The sequence below is a fragment of the Propithecus coquereli genome, unplaced genomic scaffold (assembly GCF_000956105.1).
Source record: "Propithecus coquereli isolate 6110/MARCELLA unplaced genomic scaffold, Pcoq_1.0 Scaffold39, whole genome shotgun sequence".
Lineage (NCBI taxonomy): Eukaryota > Metazoa > Chordata > Mammalia > Primates > Indriidae > Propithecus > Propithecus coquereli.
The window spans coordinates 4,786,904-4,804,195 of record NW_012149618.1 but is presented as its reverse complement, the minus strand read 5'-3'; the positions used below and the strand labels follow the sequence as shown (position 1 = coordinate 4,804,195).

Below are 17,292 nucleotides of genomic sequence, written 5' to 3'. Positions count from 1 at the left end.
CACATGTTGCTTTCTACCTATATTCAATGCATTTCCAACCCACCTCCTCCTGGGAGCTGTGCACTCTTTTGTGTATATGCAAACCCTGTGAGTGCACATGTGCATATGCATCTGGGTATATTTTCCTCAAAACATTTGCAAAAGTTCCAAGCAAATTCCAGTTTCTGACCTCCTAATCCTGGCCATGTTCTACGGCTTGTCAAGATCTCGAAAATAATGGAGGCTCCAGAACCTTCTCAGGGAAAATTGTTTGAAACATATCCCGAGTGATTGAATTGGGAGCGCCTGATTTGTTTTTATAGTGCATATAATAAAGTGAGAGAAAATTTTATTCATCTAATTGTTATTTCTTAGTAAGTGACTAACAGATCTAATGATCATGTTCCAGGATTAATGTTAGCAAGTAAGGAAAATAAGAGCTAGCTTTAAGTTGTCCAGCAACCTAACTTAGAATCAGAAAATCTCCCTGGGCCTCAGAATAGCTCCCTGGAAAAGAAGACTGTTTCTTTCCCCTCAACTGGCTTTATGATGTCGATTCTGCTTCCTAGCTCACTCAGCCTGTGAATTGATCAGTTTCACAAGCCATGGGGTTAGTGGAGCATCTACACTGCTAAGGAGTAGGATGCAATGTTTTCTTAAAGACGCAGAGCTCCCTGCCTTTCAGCCATGTGTGTGTGGGTGTGCGTGTACTGGTGTGAGCTGGTGTGTGTGCTCAAGTGAGTATGTGAGTGTCTGCACCAACCCCTTGGGAGCCTACCCGCCTCCAGTCATGGGTAAGAGACAAAAGGCCTTTTGGCAAACATGCATTTATACCAGCAGGACTCCTCCAGTTTGCCTGGCCCAGCGCCCTAATACTAAAGCAGGAGCTCCAAAAGGCCAAAAGCACCACAGTGACCACACACAGCGCCCCAGTATGCATGAAGCCCCCTCTGACCACTCCAGTGGGTTTGGTGGCTGGTATCTGGCCTACTTCTTTCTTCCTAGTTTGTTTTGTTTAGGTTTTTATTTAACAAAGATTTATTAGCCACATGCCACCTTCTATGTGGCCAACACTGTTTTAGGCCCTGGACACAAGGCAGTGAGCAAGCAGAGGAAGCACTGCTCTCTCAGCGCGTTCACCTAGTGTGGGGACCGAAAACAAACTCTCAGACAGATGACTTAGTCTCGGAGTGACGCGCTGGGAAGAACAGGAAGCAGGTCGAGGGGGTGGAGTGACAGCCACTGATGGGGAGTCAGGTTCCCTCAAGTGTGCATTGGAGCAGAACCTACTTTTTACTCCAGGCTGGTGGGGCCTGGGGAAGCTTTCAAGGCCCTCCAGGACATAGCTACAGCACCCTTAAGCTCTAAAGGCCTTGACCATGAGTGAGCTGAGACAGAGCAGAGAGTGGGTGGAGAGAGGGGAGTGCAGCCTGGCTAAACAGAATGGGCTGGGGGCATGACTCAGATACCTGGCTCTCCACCAGAGAAGGAAGGCTGCAGGTTGGCCACATGTGGGGTCTAAAGAAGCATTGGAAAACTGGTCCCAATCCAAGCTGGCATTGCTGTTTTGGGGAGAGCAGCAGGATTCTGTGGTTAGTGGTGCTTTCATTGCAAGTAGATGGGAGATCTTGATTATAGGAAGCTCTGTTCAGGTCGAAGTAGGTCCCAGGCAATGGCTGGGGGCCCCAGGAATAGTCCAGTCGCATAACAAAAATCATTTTATAGATGCCTGCTGATGCTAACTCAGTGGGCCTAAAAGTGAGTACTGCCATTAGTTCAGTGCCTGATGATGTCAAGGCTCACATCTCTGAGTTCCTCTTGTCCTTTTTCTCCTGGGTCCCAAAACGGCTGCTGTATCTCCAGCCATTGTGACTACATGGCAGGCAAGAGTAAGAGAGAAGCGTCTCTTTCCTTCTTTTCTTCCATGCTTTACCTTCTCTTCTGGGTCCACCATTTAGTCCTAATGCTCCCCACTGCTTTCCTTTCTGCCCTTTTGACATTGGATTTTTCACCCTCTCGTGTCTCAGTTCTCCCATTCATCCCAGAAGGTTTGGGACTCAAACTCAGCAATCAGAACTCTTTCTAGCTCCAAATCCCATGGCCACTTGGGCTGCCTGCACCTCCATCTGCCCATCTGCCAGAGCGGTTACAATCCCGAGGGCCTTGTAAGGATTGTTATGCAAGTGTTACTGAGAATAAAGCAGCGAGAGGCTGTGGCTTTCCACACTTTTGCCTCTCTCTAAGGAGCCAGTGGGCCTTCCAGCCAGAGGCAGCGAATCCTAATAATATAACCCCTATGCTGATGCACTAGATCAGATCTTCTCTCCCAGTCTGCAGACAACAGCAGACAAGGCAGAAGCCAGGACTCTTCAGGCCTGAGTATGGCAGAGCTGGTATTTAAACTACCACCTCTCTCCACTTAAGCCTCTAACACAAATCCATTATGTGTAGCCTGCAGATGGGTGAGTCCACAGCACCCATCTCGATATCAAATACTTTATTAGCACAACTCTGGCCCGAAGCCAACTTGGAAATAACCAAATTAGCCCCAAGCCCTCCCTTAACTTAATTTTTACAGCTCTGCTTTCAGAGTAGTGTTTCTTCTGTGACCTTTCTCTTCTCCCATGTGTTGCTGACTTTCCCTTGGGGAGCAGCGGGTGGCAGAGAACACAGGACAGCCGCTATCGCAGGAGCCATTAAAAACTCCTGCAGATTGCTGGATGTCAGAACTGTTTAGGGTAATTCAGTCCTGAAAGCAGCTTTTATCTCAACAGCCCTGACTTGCTGCCCTGTTGATGGGCGCTAGCTCACTCCGAGCTTCCTCACCGAGAAGGGGCGTCTGCCTCCCCGTAGGGAGGGACACAGGCCTGGTCTTTGTTCCCTGGGACACCTCAGCGTTGTCAGTCACCCTGCCTGCCTACAGGAACTGTGTGTGGAGCAAAGATGAAACAGTAGAGAGGAGATCCTATATGTGAGCACATCTGGTAAAAGACAGGGCTAGTATTATAATTATTGCTGTTACCACCCTAACTTCTCATCATCAGAAGAGAACCGGAGAGAAATACCAAGAAAGCTTTGCATGAATGAACAGTGTGTGTGTGTGTGTGTGTGTACATGTGCAGGCGTGTGCACACGTGCAGATGCACACAGGTGTGCATGCAAGCATGTGTGTATGTAAGTGCATGGGCACATGTGGGTGTACATGCATATTCACACATGCAAATCAGTCCAGTCTGCAAAACAAACTGGAAGAACAGCATGGAAAACTCAGCAACTGGAAAGTTTGTATCGTAGAAAGAGTAAAGGTGATGTGTACCTCCTCGCTTAGCCTTGGGCTTGCTGTGTAACCACTGGCCAATTGTTTAACTTTTCTACATGACTGCATATCTTATGAGATAAAAGTAACAACTCCTCCCCCTTCCCTATCTATCCTCTTATCATGGTTGTGAGGAGCTGAGCTCCCAGAGGGTGGAGATGCTACATAAACGTACTAATTAAATCCATGGAAATGGAAGGCCTAGACATTCCCAACCCTGTTCATTCAGAATATAATAACACCCTTTTGTCTGAGGTTAGATTTCCAATACCTCCCACCATCCACCAAAAATAATATAAATATATCCCAAAACTGTGTCATAAAGGCTTCTTGCAGCTCACTGCCCCTCAGCCTGACACACACAGAGAGGGTAGGGCCACTCTCTGGCACTGGATGCAATGCAGGAGGCCGCTAAGGTCGGGGGAAAGCACGCTTGACAGCAGGGAGAAAGTGAGCCGGGGTTAAGTATTTATACCTGGGGCCATTTAGTGAGGAGTCAAGGAGCCCCAAGCAACTCATTAAGTCTGGGTAGCACTATCAGGAAAAGGTTACCTTATATTTAGCAGGCTGTATCAAAAATAGGCAGAACATGATGTAACAGCAGGTTCTCGGCCATGGTCATTGGAGATGTCCCTGAGGTGAAATCTGAAAACCCTGCAGCCCCAAAAATAGCAATGTAGGTGAGGGATCTGACCAGACAGACGGTAAAGAGGAACTAAACATAGCAAATGAGCCCCAATTATTCCTACATGACAATTTTTTTTTCAAGGATTCTGGAAAGTCGGCAGTGATTATGATAACAGCATAGTTTTGTTTTTTTCTTAATCTTTCTAAATCCCTACGTAAGAAGCAGAACAACCATATGTCAAAACTGAAAACCCGTGGACATTTACAACAAAATTTGATGATAAGGTATCCCCCCAAATACAAGTGAGTGAGAACAAAGCACCAGCAATCACGAGGCCTGAATAGTATCAGCATCTGCACAAGAGAAACGACAGGGAAGCCACAGGCTGCCTTACACGCCTGGGAACAGGAGAACCCCAAATAGCCCACGGATCTTCGCTGAAGCTACAGAAAGCCGATCTGAGAACAGCTGCTGAAACTGGGCGAGGCCCTGCCCAGCCCAGCGGTACGCAAGTGCCAGAGGCCCAGGGTCAGATCTGAAGGGGCTGGAGCAACCTGGCCACAAGCCTCCTTTCACGACAGGGTCCACACTGAGAAGAGATTTCTGGGAGCGAAATCAATATGGAGTAGCGAAGGGATGATAGAGACTGTAAATAAATGAATGGATGAATGAATGTCCAGGTAAAAAGAAAGAAACAGAGCCAGAAACCCCAGAAAGGAAACTGCCATATTTTTGAACACCACATGAACAAAAAGAGTAGAGGGACCCCTGTGAAGTCAGAAAGCTCCTGGACCCTAAAAGTTCAGGAAAACTAATTTCCTGTAAAAAATGCATAACAGAACGATATCAAGATCAAATCCCACACAAAATTACAATAAGAAAAAAAGGGCATCGAGGGCAGAATAACACCCCTGCAGAAAATGAAAGCACGCCAGAAAGACATGCCAACAGGTAGATCAGAACTGATACCTTCTCTTTCAAAACGAGCTAAAAGGCACTAAAACAATGATACAAGATGTGAAAAATATGTAAATCAGCAAAGCTGATTATAAGCAAAGCTCAGAACGTCAGGGGTAGAAGTCAGAAAAGAATTTAAAATAAAAGAAAAAACATTTTCAGAAATGCAGATTAAACTAGAAGGAATGAAGAGTCAATAAACACAACAGTTAATGCCTGGTGAGAAATAATAATAGAAGGGAACAAGAGGAAATATTTAAAAATCAAAAAGATGACCTCCATCAAAGGTAGGCCACAGAGAGCTAGCATAGAGATAATAGGAGTACCTGAAGAAGAATTCCCTGATTTTTAAAGGGGATACTATAACTCTACCTTCAGCATTACAAAATTTCAGCAAGGTTGAAGGCATTTAATGATCCAGGCATGAAAGCATAGCACCAGACCCATATTGGTACACAGTAAATATTGAGAGGTTTTTGCCCCCTTCATGTGTGGAGTTTACCTCTCAGGTGTCTAAGGTTCAGCCCCACTCCCACTCCTGCCCCTCACCCAGAAGGAAACAAGTCAGGAAACAAACAGCTTCTACCCAGAGATCAAAGCTCACCTTGACTTCTCCTGCCCCCTAGAGTCATTGTTGCTAATTCTCTTGCCCCTCGGGTTCTGGACCTGTTTGCTTTGATCGAAAAACTTGTGCCAATGCCTTCTACTCCAGTGACACTTTTGAAAATCAGCCTAGCATCTGCCTATCCTTCTCACGGTTCCAACTCTACCTGCCTTAGCTTACAACTGGTCTCATGCCTACCCTGATGAAGTACCTTCCAGACCCTTCCTGCTTCCAGGGTACCCCGTTCCAGATGCCTCCTAGGGGGCTCTCCTAGGCCCACAACAGTTAACACCACCAGGCTGGGAGCAATAGCCCACTCCTCGGGGAGTCTGTTCCTAGCAAGCCTGTGTCCAGTGCTCAGCTGAAGGAGGCCAGCCCTGTGTGGAGCACCTCAGAGGGACACTAGAAATAAAGCAGAACAGCAAGTGTCCCCTTACACAAAGTCTCAGGTACTCACAGTTCTAGGGGACCCATCTTGAAAAGCAGATGCTAGCATTAAATAAGGTCCTGAAAAGGACACAGGGGATCAGGGACTGTCACATAGGGACCACTCTGAAGAGGCTGGACGGCTTCAAGGCAGAAAGCTGGGAAGGGCTTAATCACCACCAAAGGGTCTTTGGACAAAGAAGGAGGACCCCAAAATTTTAGTTCCTTCTCCAATGCTGGTATGCTCAGAAAAGTCACTTCCCCTCTCTAGAATGCTGGTTCTCCAGCATTGTACACTCAATGTACAAATCTGGTGGAGTATCAGATTCTCTTGGGAAGGTTTTTACATTTGACAAGTATTGCCCTCTCATCCCCACTCAAGATCTACTGAATCTGAATCTCCCCAGCCCTAGAATCTGTATTTTGAAGGACCTCAGGTGGTTTGGGAAACACCGAATTCAGAGATCTTCAAGGTCCCATCTTGCTGTGACAGTCTATGATGTCTATGAGATTCCAGACAGAATGAACAAAGGGAGCCAGCAGGATGCAGCTCAAGCAAGACAAACACACACGTGCGAAGCAGGATAAGCTCTTGCACAATGAGCAATAAACTCAGAAACTCCACCCCCACAAGAGGTGGTGCTGGTGGGAAATATAAATCCATTCCAAACAACTCTCCGCAGATTTATGAGGGTTAGAGTCATCCAAGGGAGCAGGGAGGACCACCAAGCCTCGAAGCTGCTGGAAGCAACAGAATTCTGGCTGGATGAATCATGAGTCTGACCTGGGATGGCAAATCCTCTATTCCCATGGAATCCACTTTAGAAAGAACTTCTGCTCTGGATCTTTCCATCTGAAATCACTGAAAATAAAAACAAAATTTTGTGTATAGAAACCACCTGAGACTAATATATGCCCACTGTATTGGGAAAATACAGGTCCCTTTGTTGAGAAATGGCCCTAGAGTCCCTCCTTTATAGAACAAGGGACATAAATCTCAAGATTAGGTGTCTGCTTCCCACAGTGAGAAATTGAATGCGAACGAAGTTACACGCTTTTTAAACTATGTTCATTATGCACCTCTAATGTGGAAAACTGTGCTAAGCACTTTGCCTGGGTCATCATTTAATTCTCACAGAAAGTCTAAGTAGTAGGTGTTATAATCTTCATTCATTCAGATGAAAAATCTGAGGCTCACAGAGAGGTTATGTAACCTGCCCTAGATCTCACAGCCGGTCAGGGGCAAAATCCTGGATGAGAAAACTCAGCCCATCTGAATCCAAAGCCCATGCCCCTCTTCCTACCTCATCAGATGTCCCCTGGGGCCAAAAAGTAAAAGCTCAGCACCTCTGGGAACGTGTCAGAACCTTCAGGACAATGTTAACCAAGGCTGAAGTTAGAAGTGGGTCCCACTGAAGGTGCAATGCTCAGATAGGGTGCCAAGCCCATAGCGTTAGCTCTCTTCCTCAACACACTCTTGAGAAAAAAATACAGCTACTCCTCCATCTCCAGGGTTGAATTAACTACATGACCCGCCATGCTTCTGCCCCCAGTTGATGAGGCTGCCCCAGCCCCATACCCAGGCTGCTTGCGATAGGCACAGACCGGTCGGCACAACAGGCTTCAAGGAGCTGGAGATAATGGAGGAGTGGGTTTTCCAACTCTTTCTGAGCTTTTCTTTTTCTCCCTGCCCCTATCCTCATCCCCAACCTGCTGAGTTTTAATTCTCAGGTGCTGCTGACACAGGACCCATATTCACAGGAACTCCCCCGGCCACATGTCCCGCTGTCTGGGACAGCAGCAGCCTTGGGCACAGGAAGGAGTCCCAGATACTCAAACCTTTAGAGTCTGGGACTTTACAGTGAACTCTCACACCCCCTTGCTTCTTTTGATTTGCCAATCCAGCCTCCTTCACAGACAAAGGAATTAGGTCAAGGTCCCCCAATGGATCAGTGATGAGGCTGCCCCCAAACCCAGGCGTTCTCGCTAATTCCAAAGTCCATGTTCTTTCCACGTCACCCCTCGGGCACAGCCCGCATGTATATTTTTGGGCACTGGAGTGGGTAAAACAGCAAGAGACCAAACAAGCTCTACTTAAAAATGCCTTCTGTATAGAGTCCTTTGAGTTAACACATTTGCCCCCTTTATAATACAAATATATCAGATGATTAACAATCAGCCGTTCACAGCAATTAGCCATTCTCATTACCTTCTAGTCCTTGAAATGACCTTGAAGGTCGTTTGATTTCAAATAGAAATCAACATCTTTATTTGAAAAAAAATAAAAAGAAGCCCATCATGATGTCGAGGACTCAGTGCTGAGCAGCGTATGCGGTGGAACCCCACCCAGAACTTCCGTCTCCCGACCTCAGGGCAGTGTGACCAAAACCCACCACAACTGTCCGGAGTTCAGCTTGTCTATCCCGCCCAGCATAATCTCAATCTGCGGTTTATCATTGGCAACCCAAATTAACCTTTCACATTTATGTCATTAAATTAGTTCAAAGTCTTCAAAAATGTTTTCATTGTAATGTTTTAGTAAACAAAGCTATGTACAACCAAATTAATTTTTTCATCATCCTCTGTAGGTAGAATTCAATTGAATCTCTCTTTAAAGAGAAAGAGTTTCTGCAACCTTATGAGCTTTCTGTTAATATACACTTAAAATAGTAAAATTAATTTATCAAGAACACTTTCTTCTTTTTAGTTTTCGTAAGTCATAAAAATGTTAGAATTCTGGCCAATGCGAGATCTGACAACTCCCCAGGATCTGGCCTGGCTCAAAGACAGAAAGTTTGGAAGGAAATAGCCCACAGAGGGGGCAGGATGGGGAAGGGTCTGTGCTGTGTGCTCCTGTGGTGACCAAGGAGGCGACCCAAGGACACTGGGTGAGGACACAGAGCACAGGAAGTGGGTGAGGGGCTAGGAAAAGGAGGGGCACGCACCAAAGACAAATTTGACCTGTTTTTTTTCAGTTTTCATACCCTCTGTTGCACAGAGAGCCTGCAAGCTGCTTTCATTGCATTTCCAAACACAACCTGGTTGTGTTGAGGAGGCTGAGCCCTGCCCTGCTGCGGGCCTGCTGGGGAGCACCTGACAGACAGGCCACGCCATGGCCAGGGAGTGCGAGGCGTCCTGCTCCCACTACTGGCCCGGGTCATGGGCCACTGTGGAGACATGGAGCTGACACTGTGTCCAACTCACTCTTTTGGTCTTCTTTGAGCTAAGAGGTTCCCATTGCACATGACAAGCAGGAGCAGGTTAGATGCAGTCACAATAGCACATATTGATCACCTATTGTTTGCCCAGCACTGTGCTGGACTCAGTGAGAGACTGCCTGTGACTGTCCCACCTGAAGGGGTCCTGACGTTCGTGCTGTCTTAGAACGTGGGTTTGAGGCCATGGAGCAGACATCTCGGAGGAACTCAGGGAGGCCCATGGAGCGGGGAGGGCCTGGTCGAGTGAGTGACTGCCTCCCCTCTTGTGCCGCAGTTCACTGGCTGTTCACCACGTGCGGGGCCAGCGGGCCCCACGGCCCCACCCAGGCCCAGTGCAACAACGCCTACCAGAACTCCAACCTGAGCGTGGTGGTGGGGAGCGAGGGCCCACTGAAGGGCATCCAGATATGGAAGGTGCCAGCCACCGACACCTACAGGTGCGTATGGAGGCGGGGGAGGCCGAGGGGCACACCCCAGCCTCCGGAGTCCTGCCTGTGGGTGCATGCCCCCGGGTGCCCCAGGATCAGAGGCTACAGACTCTGACCCATAGTGGGGTGTAAGGGCTGGAGATGGGGAGAATTGGGATAGTAAAATATGGTACCAAAGAAAATATATCCTTTGTCCTCAAGGACCTCACAGACTCTTCATGGAGATGATATGCATGCATGAGCTAGCCTCAGAATTATTAGTAATAATGAGAATTGTGGTGGACTGTTCTTTGAACATTACTTGATGCTCGTCAAATGAGGCAGTGCGTGTAAAATGTTTGGGAAACAGAAGTATGATGCACGCGAAAGCTGTTGTTCTTTTCCTTGAGCCTCCTTTCCTGGGCTTTCACTGTTGGAAACTGGAGTGGGCTGTTCTGGAATGTTCTCCCCAACCCCACAATATCCCACTAGAGCAAGACCAGGCTGGAGGGAAGCCTGGCTCCACTTGGCCACTTTGAGGCCATGGCAGTAAGTGAAGCTGGTGGCCAGACTGGAGGCCTCACTCCAGGAGTGTCTGACTCTGTAGGTCTGAAGTGGAGCCCAAGAACTGGAATTCCTAACAAGTTCCCAGGTGATGTTACTGCAGCCTTTTAGAACCACTGGGTTTGATCAGGCCCTGGACTTACATAAGCCTGTACAGCCCTCAAACAAGCTCTGTGACTAGGCAAGGCCTCATTTTATAAATGAGGAAACTGAGGCTCAGAGGGCCAGGGGCCTCCCCACAGTCATAAATCAATAGCAGCCTCCAGCCCCAGGCTTCTGAGACATGGCCTCGTGCAGCCTCCACCGGGCCCTGGCAGGACTGTTGAACGGGCAAGGGTCACCATCGGGCCTTGCTGGTGCAAATGTCCCCCAGGGGCTGGACGCGGTGGGGAGTGAGCTCTCCTCCTCCGGCAGCCCCCACCACTTCTCAGTCCCCTGGGAAGGAAAGGGGCTTCTCAAATTGCCTTGTTTTCTCTCTCTAGCTTAACATATCCTGTGGTAGCCTCATCCCTGGGGCGTTGGGGTAAGTGTGTTGAGGAGAGATCTAAGTGCTTTTTAAGCGGCGTTCTGGGCAGGAACACTGTAACAAGGTTTGGCTGCAATCGCATTAGCTGCTCCGGTCCTGAACACCCCCAGTAAATACCCTGGAAGATATCCGCCACCCCTGACCCCACTACAGCGAGCAAGCCAGACCTCCCCTTCCTGCCAAGCCCACCCCACGTACAAAAACCGATACGAAGAAGAAAGCAGAGGAGTTGTGAGGTGCACGAGGACCCCTGCAGCGAGCCCCCAGTAGAGCCCATTGTCCCATTCCCACCCAGGGAAACTGCAAAGCCAGCACCCCCCTGCTGCCCGACCCACAGAAGGGGACAAACAGTCCGGAGATGCTTCGTTGACGGGGAGAGGTCCTCTGGGGCTGTTCCCCCCGAGACAGTGTGAATCAGGCCCACTTCCAAATTTTCACAGGTTATTTAATCTCTTCAGACTCTGTTCCCCATCTGTGAGAGGCAGGGGGCTGTCAACACCAGCCCAGCTGGCTGTGAAGATGATGTGCAAGTGCCAAGCCCGATGCCTGCAAGTGGCAGGTGCTCCCTGGCCAGTGGGCAGAGGAATCAGCAGGAGCGACGGTGCCTCCGGCAGCGGACAGCAGCCAGACGATGTTTCCAAGAGCAGATCTACCCCACAGCCAGCTGTGCTGACTTTTCTTTCTCCAAAGACTTTTTTCTGACTTCCTCACATGAGCCCTGTGTTCTGAAAGATTGGGCCTGCCAGATGAACTACGCTTATTAAATAATAATTAATTCATCTTCCCATTTATTATTAATCACAGCCATATCTAGGTCTCGTCAAGTTCCTGATCTGCATGAATTGCCACATCACATTGAGAGAATCCAGCCAAAATCCGAGCTGTTTCCACTTATGTCTTTGAAATATTGAGACTCTCTCGCAGCCCAGCAGTGCCCGGCAACTGCCTCGTTACAAGTATGCAGAAGGAAGCATTTTTCTACTGAAGCAAGACATTCTTGAAATGTCCAAATTAGTAAAGGGGACATTTTGATCTGGCCTAAGATAGGCCCATAGCAAAATGGAAGAATCAAAACCAAGGAACACTGGGCTTGGGTTTCGGTCATTGTTATTGTTGTCTTCAAATACTTGATGTTTTAACCAAATAAAGGCTCCAACAGATATTCCTGACTTCACCTCATCCTTGGCCTTGGATGAGACTCAGGTCTGGTATGACAATGTCTATGACAATGTCAGATAATTTAGTAATCAAAGAAGCAGAGAGTTAATGATTTCCTTCTTAGACCACATCAGAATGTCCCCAAGTCAGAATATCTATGTTGAGAAGTCAGTGCCCTTTTTCTGGAAAACTTTTTCTCCATAGTAATTTAGTAAGTGCAGTTCATCTGGTGAGAAAAACACAGGCCACACCAGAAAACATGAGAAAAAGGTGCTTGGAAACAGAAAGGTGGAGCCCCTGCCCGAGAGAATCCATCACCCCTGGAGGTACCGTGCTGGCCAGTGCGCCTGGTGGCTGCCTGAGCCCTGGGACTCGGATAGCTCCTGCTGACTTCTCTGCCAGCTGGTCAGGGAGGTGCAAGGAAGGGAGCTAACACCTATCGAGCACCTACTTTATGCCAAGATGGGACCACCATTGCCCAGAACTTCCTGAGGGACGTGTACAGTCGAAAGCACCTGCACTCTTAGCTGGTCATTTATCCTGGCCATCTCCCACCCGTCCTCTTTTGCCCACACCACAAGGAAGGAGGGCCGGGCAGGAGAAGACAGTGGCTGGCTCTAGTGCAGCCTCTGACCCCATTTCCTCCCCAGCCCCCAGCTTGCCCGGCCCTGGATTTACCACTTTCTCTGTCAAAACAGTGAGGGGTGACACAGTCACTTTCTCTGAGTCCATGTGTCCTGGTGTCCAGACTTGTTCCCTCCTCCTTTGCAAATCTCAAGGAACCATGTTAAGCACCTATCAGGACACTGCGCATGACACCAAGTGTACAAAGGCAATTAAGATCAAGTCCCTGCCCCAGAAGCGCTGCAGCCAGTGGAGGTGGAGGGCGTGTAACATAGAAAGAACTACAGTGGAGGTTTACACCGGGTGCTGCTGCCAGAGGCCAGGAGGGTGCTGCACCAGCCTGAGTTCATGAGTGGCGTCCCCCAGGAGACAGGCACCTGGGTTCAGTTTGAGGATGACAGGGGTCATCTACAGAGAAGCAGGGAGGGCCTTCGCGGTGGAGGGAGCAGCGCCGAGGGAGCAAGCCGAGGCAGTGCTTGCTGCAGGCACAAAAAGTCGGTGCTGCCTAGGTCCTGGGCAAGGCTGGCCCGTGAGAGCCAAGGGCCTGGACTGGAGTGTCACCCCCAATGCCTCCAGCTCCCTCTGGCGACAGCGTGAGGGTGGGAGACAGAAGGCAGTCCCGTCACCCAGGCCAGAGTGGAAAGGGCTCAACCAAGACAGGGGAAGATGGACAGAGGGGAGAGGCCAGGCCCAGAGGTGGCTGGGAGGTTGGGGGGTAGGACCAGCATGATTTGAGGACAACAGCCACACTCTGGCTGAGGGCTGAGGAAGCAAGGACAGTGAGTGGCAGCCACTCTCCTAAGACACCTGGCTGAGAAGGAAAGGCCAAGGCGACAGGGGCCTGACAAGGGGGTGCTCCAGGCCGTGCTCTGAGCGACAACAATGTCATGCCAGGAGGAGAGCATGGATTATGGGGTTCATGCTGGGGGGTGGGGGTCAATATGCTCAGCACCACCATAAAATGGAGACTGACAGCAACAGAGCCCAGCTCCAAGTACTGCCAGGGGTTCAGTGACTGTCCGTGTGACGTGCTCCTCACAGGTGTTGGCCGCCATCTCTTCTTCATCGCTCTGTCTCCCTGCGCCTGCCTGCCTTTCTGCCTTCCTGCCTCTCTGGGGCTCGGCACCCCTCTCAGCCCTCGGTCCTCCGCACACCTGCTCCTCCCACACACACAGCTCACGTATGAAAACATTTGTCAAACACAGCCCACAGCTCCTGGTGGCAGTTCTCCCACGGCTCACTTGCTCTCCAGACATAATATACAAAAGGCCCCAGATCCCAGCTGGAGCCAGCTGACCTGGGCCACAGCTGTTGCTGATGGTCTCCGTCAATGACGCTCATCACCCACCTGGCTCCAGGGCCCAGCATGTGCAGCTGGGTGACACCATCATTCAACTCAACCCACAAACAGCCACGGAGCCCCACTGTGTGCCAGGCACTGAGCCACGGAGCCCCACTGTGTGCCAGGCGCTGAGCCACAGAGCCCTACTGTGTGCCTGGTAGGTGCTGCAGGACTGGAACAGAGGACTGAGACTCTGGAGCTTCACAGTCTCTGGAAAGATCTCAAGGCAGAAAAGTTCAATAACTGTCTACAGTGCCAATCAAGCTCTACTTAATGCTAGGAGAGACGTCATGGCACGATTAATCGCAAAGCAACTGTACAGATACCATCACTATGAAGGACACAGGGCGGAGAAAGTCAGAGGTGGAGAAACTAGGCAAAGATCAATGAGCTGTGGGCAGAATGGAGTTTGGATTCAACTTCTGCCACCAACGTGCCATGTGACCTTAAAAGAGCCACCCTCCTCTCCGGTGGCTCCACCTGCAGAGGGAAGGTGTGTAGAGAGAGGTCGCTGAAGTCCCTTCTGGCTCAGAGATGCTACACTGGTCAGGAAGGTGCTGGGGGAAGAGGTGGACCAGGAACCTTGCTCACGGATGCAACAGGACTGGACTCCCCCGGGACGGCGCCACCGAGGAGCACGTGCCTCCACAACTGGGCCCCTCAACATGACGCTCAGGGGTGTCACCCATCTGGATAATACGACTGTGCGTCAGATCAGAAATTTCCTACTGACCAAGCCCTGTCCACACTCACGTGTCTCATATGCTCTCACAATAACCCTGGAGGATGGCAGGGCAGCTCTTACTATCCTGATGTCACAGATGAGGAAACTGGGGACCAGCAGAGAAGGGAAGGGACTTGCCCAGCGCCCCGCCAGGCGTGAGAGGCAGATCCCAGAGCAGAGTGCAGGTCTCCTGCTTCTCTGGAGGGGGACGCAGGAGAGAAGTGAGGCACTTCTGTTTCTCTGAGTGGGGTCCCCTCCCCACCGCGTCCCCTCCCCGCTGGGGTGGACACGGCCAACGTGAGCCACACCAGCTGGGCGCTCATTTCAGGATCCAGCAGGCGGCCACTTTGATTTGCTGCTAATTCTTTATTTAAAAAAGATTCACAACTCAATTACACCAGGTAACAATAGCTCACGGTCAATAACACAAAACACAAACCCAATAAACATCCATTCTGACCGGGGGCCGTGGATTTAGATGAGGAAAAACAAAAAAATTACAGCATCGACTCATTGAAAACAGTATCCTGTAATTTCCAGTAAATTGGAATCACCGTGAGTCATTTTCCCCACTTGAGTGGCAGGTATATTAATTTCTTGTCGCTTGTCAACTATCAAAAATAAATTGTTTACAAGGGATGGGGAGAAAGCTTCAGAGATTCAGCCAGAGGTTGTTATTGTGGCATGAGTTTGTGTCACGTGATTCTCAGGGGCAGGGGCTGCAGCCGGCTCTGCATGAAGGTGGGTCCTGGCGGAAGTGGAACAGCCTTGACCCCAGGCCCCCTTGGCCACGCCCTGGTCTACCTACCTGGTCCCCATCTCATCCACTCTCCCCCTTCCACCTCCAGAAGTCACCCCTGGGAAAGAAGTGGACAGGCCCACCCATGGGGGACACCCTACCAGCAGCTCCCGTTTGTCACTCACTGGTACCCTGTGGCACTGAACTAGGTCCGCTATAAGCATTATCTAATTTAATTCTCACAACAACCTTTCAAGATAGGTGTGATTTTACCCCTTTTATAGATAAGGAAACAGGGCTCAGAGAGGGTAAATAACCTAACAAGGTCACACAGCTAGTGGCCAGGACCAGGGAGAGTTAAGCCCAGCAGGGTCAGACCTGGGAGGGAGGCACCTCACCAGCCTCACCTACTCCCGGCCCCGAGGCGCAGAGCTTGGGGTTTGGATCCAGGTCTGTCTTGCTCTTTTCACTGTGGACATCCCACTCACGAGGAGATCAGCCTTGCAGTAGCAACTAAAAGTGCCAAAGAAGCGAAGCTCTCGTGGTGGGACTTCAGGCCTCAGAGGGCTGATGAAGGAGCCAGTCCAGGCAGGCAGCTGCCTGTGCCCCACGACTTTAAGCCAGCCCCAGCCCAGGTTGGAAACGTGGGGCTGAGGCCACCACCGAGGAGAATACGATCCAGCTGCTGACACCTGGCCCCTTCTGCCACCTCTCTCTGCTTGTCCGAGAGTCCCACGCATCTGCCAGCTCCACGTGAAGCTGACTTCAGCCCTCCACCCCCACCCCCAGCCCCACAACCATCTGCCACAGTCTCCCATCTCCCTCCGGCCCTGAGCACCTGAGACCCTTACTTTGGACAGACATTGCTGCTTTCTTGGGGTTTTATCCCATCATCCCGTTTTGCTGAGCCATGTGGTTTGGAGAGGAAGACATGATTCTTCTCCTACTAGGGGAGGGGCTGGGGCTCCAAGAAGGCACAAGGGCAGGAAACAGGGTGCCCAGTCAGGGAGCCCCAGAGCCCTACACTTTGTCTCCTCCACTTGGCCACCCTCTGGTGGGACGTCTCCTCAAAAGGAAGACGTCTTCCTGGTTTCTCTGTGAGCACTTCAAGGGCCTGGAGCTGTCTCAGGCGCATACAGCCCTGTGACATTCCTGACACTCCATATAAGTTCCCTTCAGTGCCTGAGCACCCTCCAGGGGGGCACAAGAGTCTCCATTCAGATTTTGTGGAGACCTCAGTTCCTCGCCTGCCACATTAGCAACCCCCCGACAGAAAGGCCCAAGCTCTGCCTGGGGAGAGAGGGAGCCCCTCGCACACTCAGACCAGGGGGCATTTCCTAGAGCTGCGGGTGCAGAAGACGCTGTGTGCACCGGGGCAAGCGATCTTGCCTCTCTTCTTAGTTTTTCCTCGAGGACTTTGGATCTGAGTACACAGAAGCCTGAAAACCCTCCCGAGTCCCTTCTCCTGACAGCCGGTCCCTGGGGAGGCGTTTGTGAGCTGGTGAGCTGGCGGTCTTCGACACACACCGCTCTTCGGATACACTTCAGAAGAGGGTTCTTTTCTCCCCATCCTTGCTTGACTTCCTGGAAACTACCGAAGAGGCAGCAGAAATAATCTCACAGCCCCACGCTCTGTTTTTATTTTCATTGCAATCGGTTGTCTGTTGTCAGCACACACGTTGTTCCAGAAGGAGTTACCGGTGGGTTGGGAATAAACAGCCCGTGCTCACAGACACTGTTCTCTGTCATTCCTTGAGGAGCCTCCTTGTTTCTAGACCCTCTGGGGAGACTTTAAAACACTGTACCAAGTCCATTAGTGCTACTACCATCATTAATAATAATACTCATTGAGTGCTTATTCTACGCCAGCACAGTTCTAAGACTACATGTCTTAACTCCTTGAATCGTCATGGCGCGTGTGGGCTAACAGGCAGGTTCTCTGTTGCCCCCATTCTACAGATGTGGAACAGGGAAGTTAAGTTACTTGTCTAAGGTCGCATGAGTCCTTTAATCTGGGACCAGGAGAGAAAGCCACAATGGGGAAATCCTAGGTATTCGGGAAGCCATCACCCCAACACAT

The 17,292-nt window shown here is 50.2% G+C and overlaps 1 protein-coding gene across 1 annotated transcript in view; it reads left to right on the top strand.

Moving 5' to 3' along the window:
• The window catches only part of ALK (anaplastic lymphoma receptor tyrosine kinase), a 702,002-nt gene that overhangs the window by 643,033 nt on the left and 41,677 nt on the right, over window positions 1-17,292 (top strand). Inside the window, exon 15 of the mRNA XM_012652436.1 lies at window positions 9,403-9,565. Coding sequence (XP_012507890.1) covers window positions 9,403-9,565 — 163 coding nt within the window. The remainder of the gene's footprint in view (window positions 1-9,402; window positions 9,566-17,292) is intronic.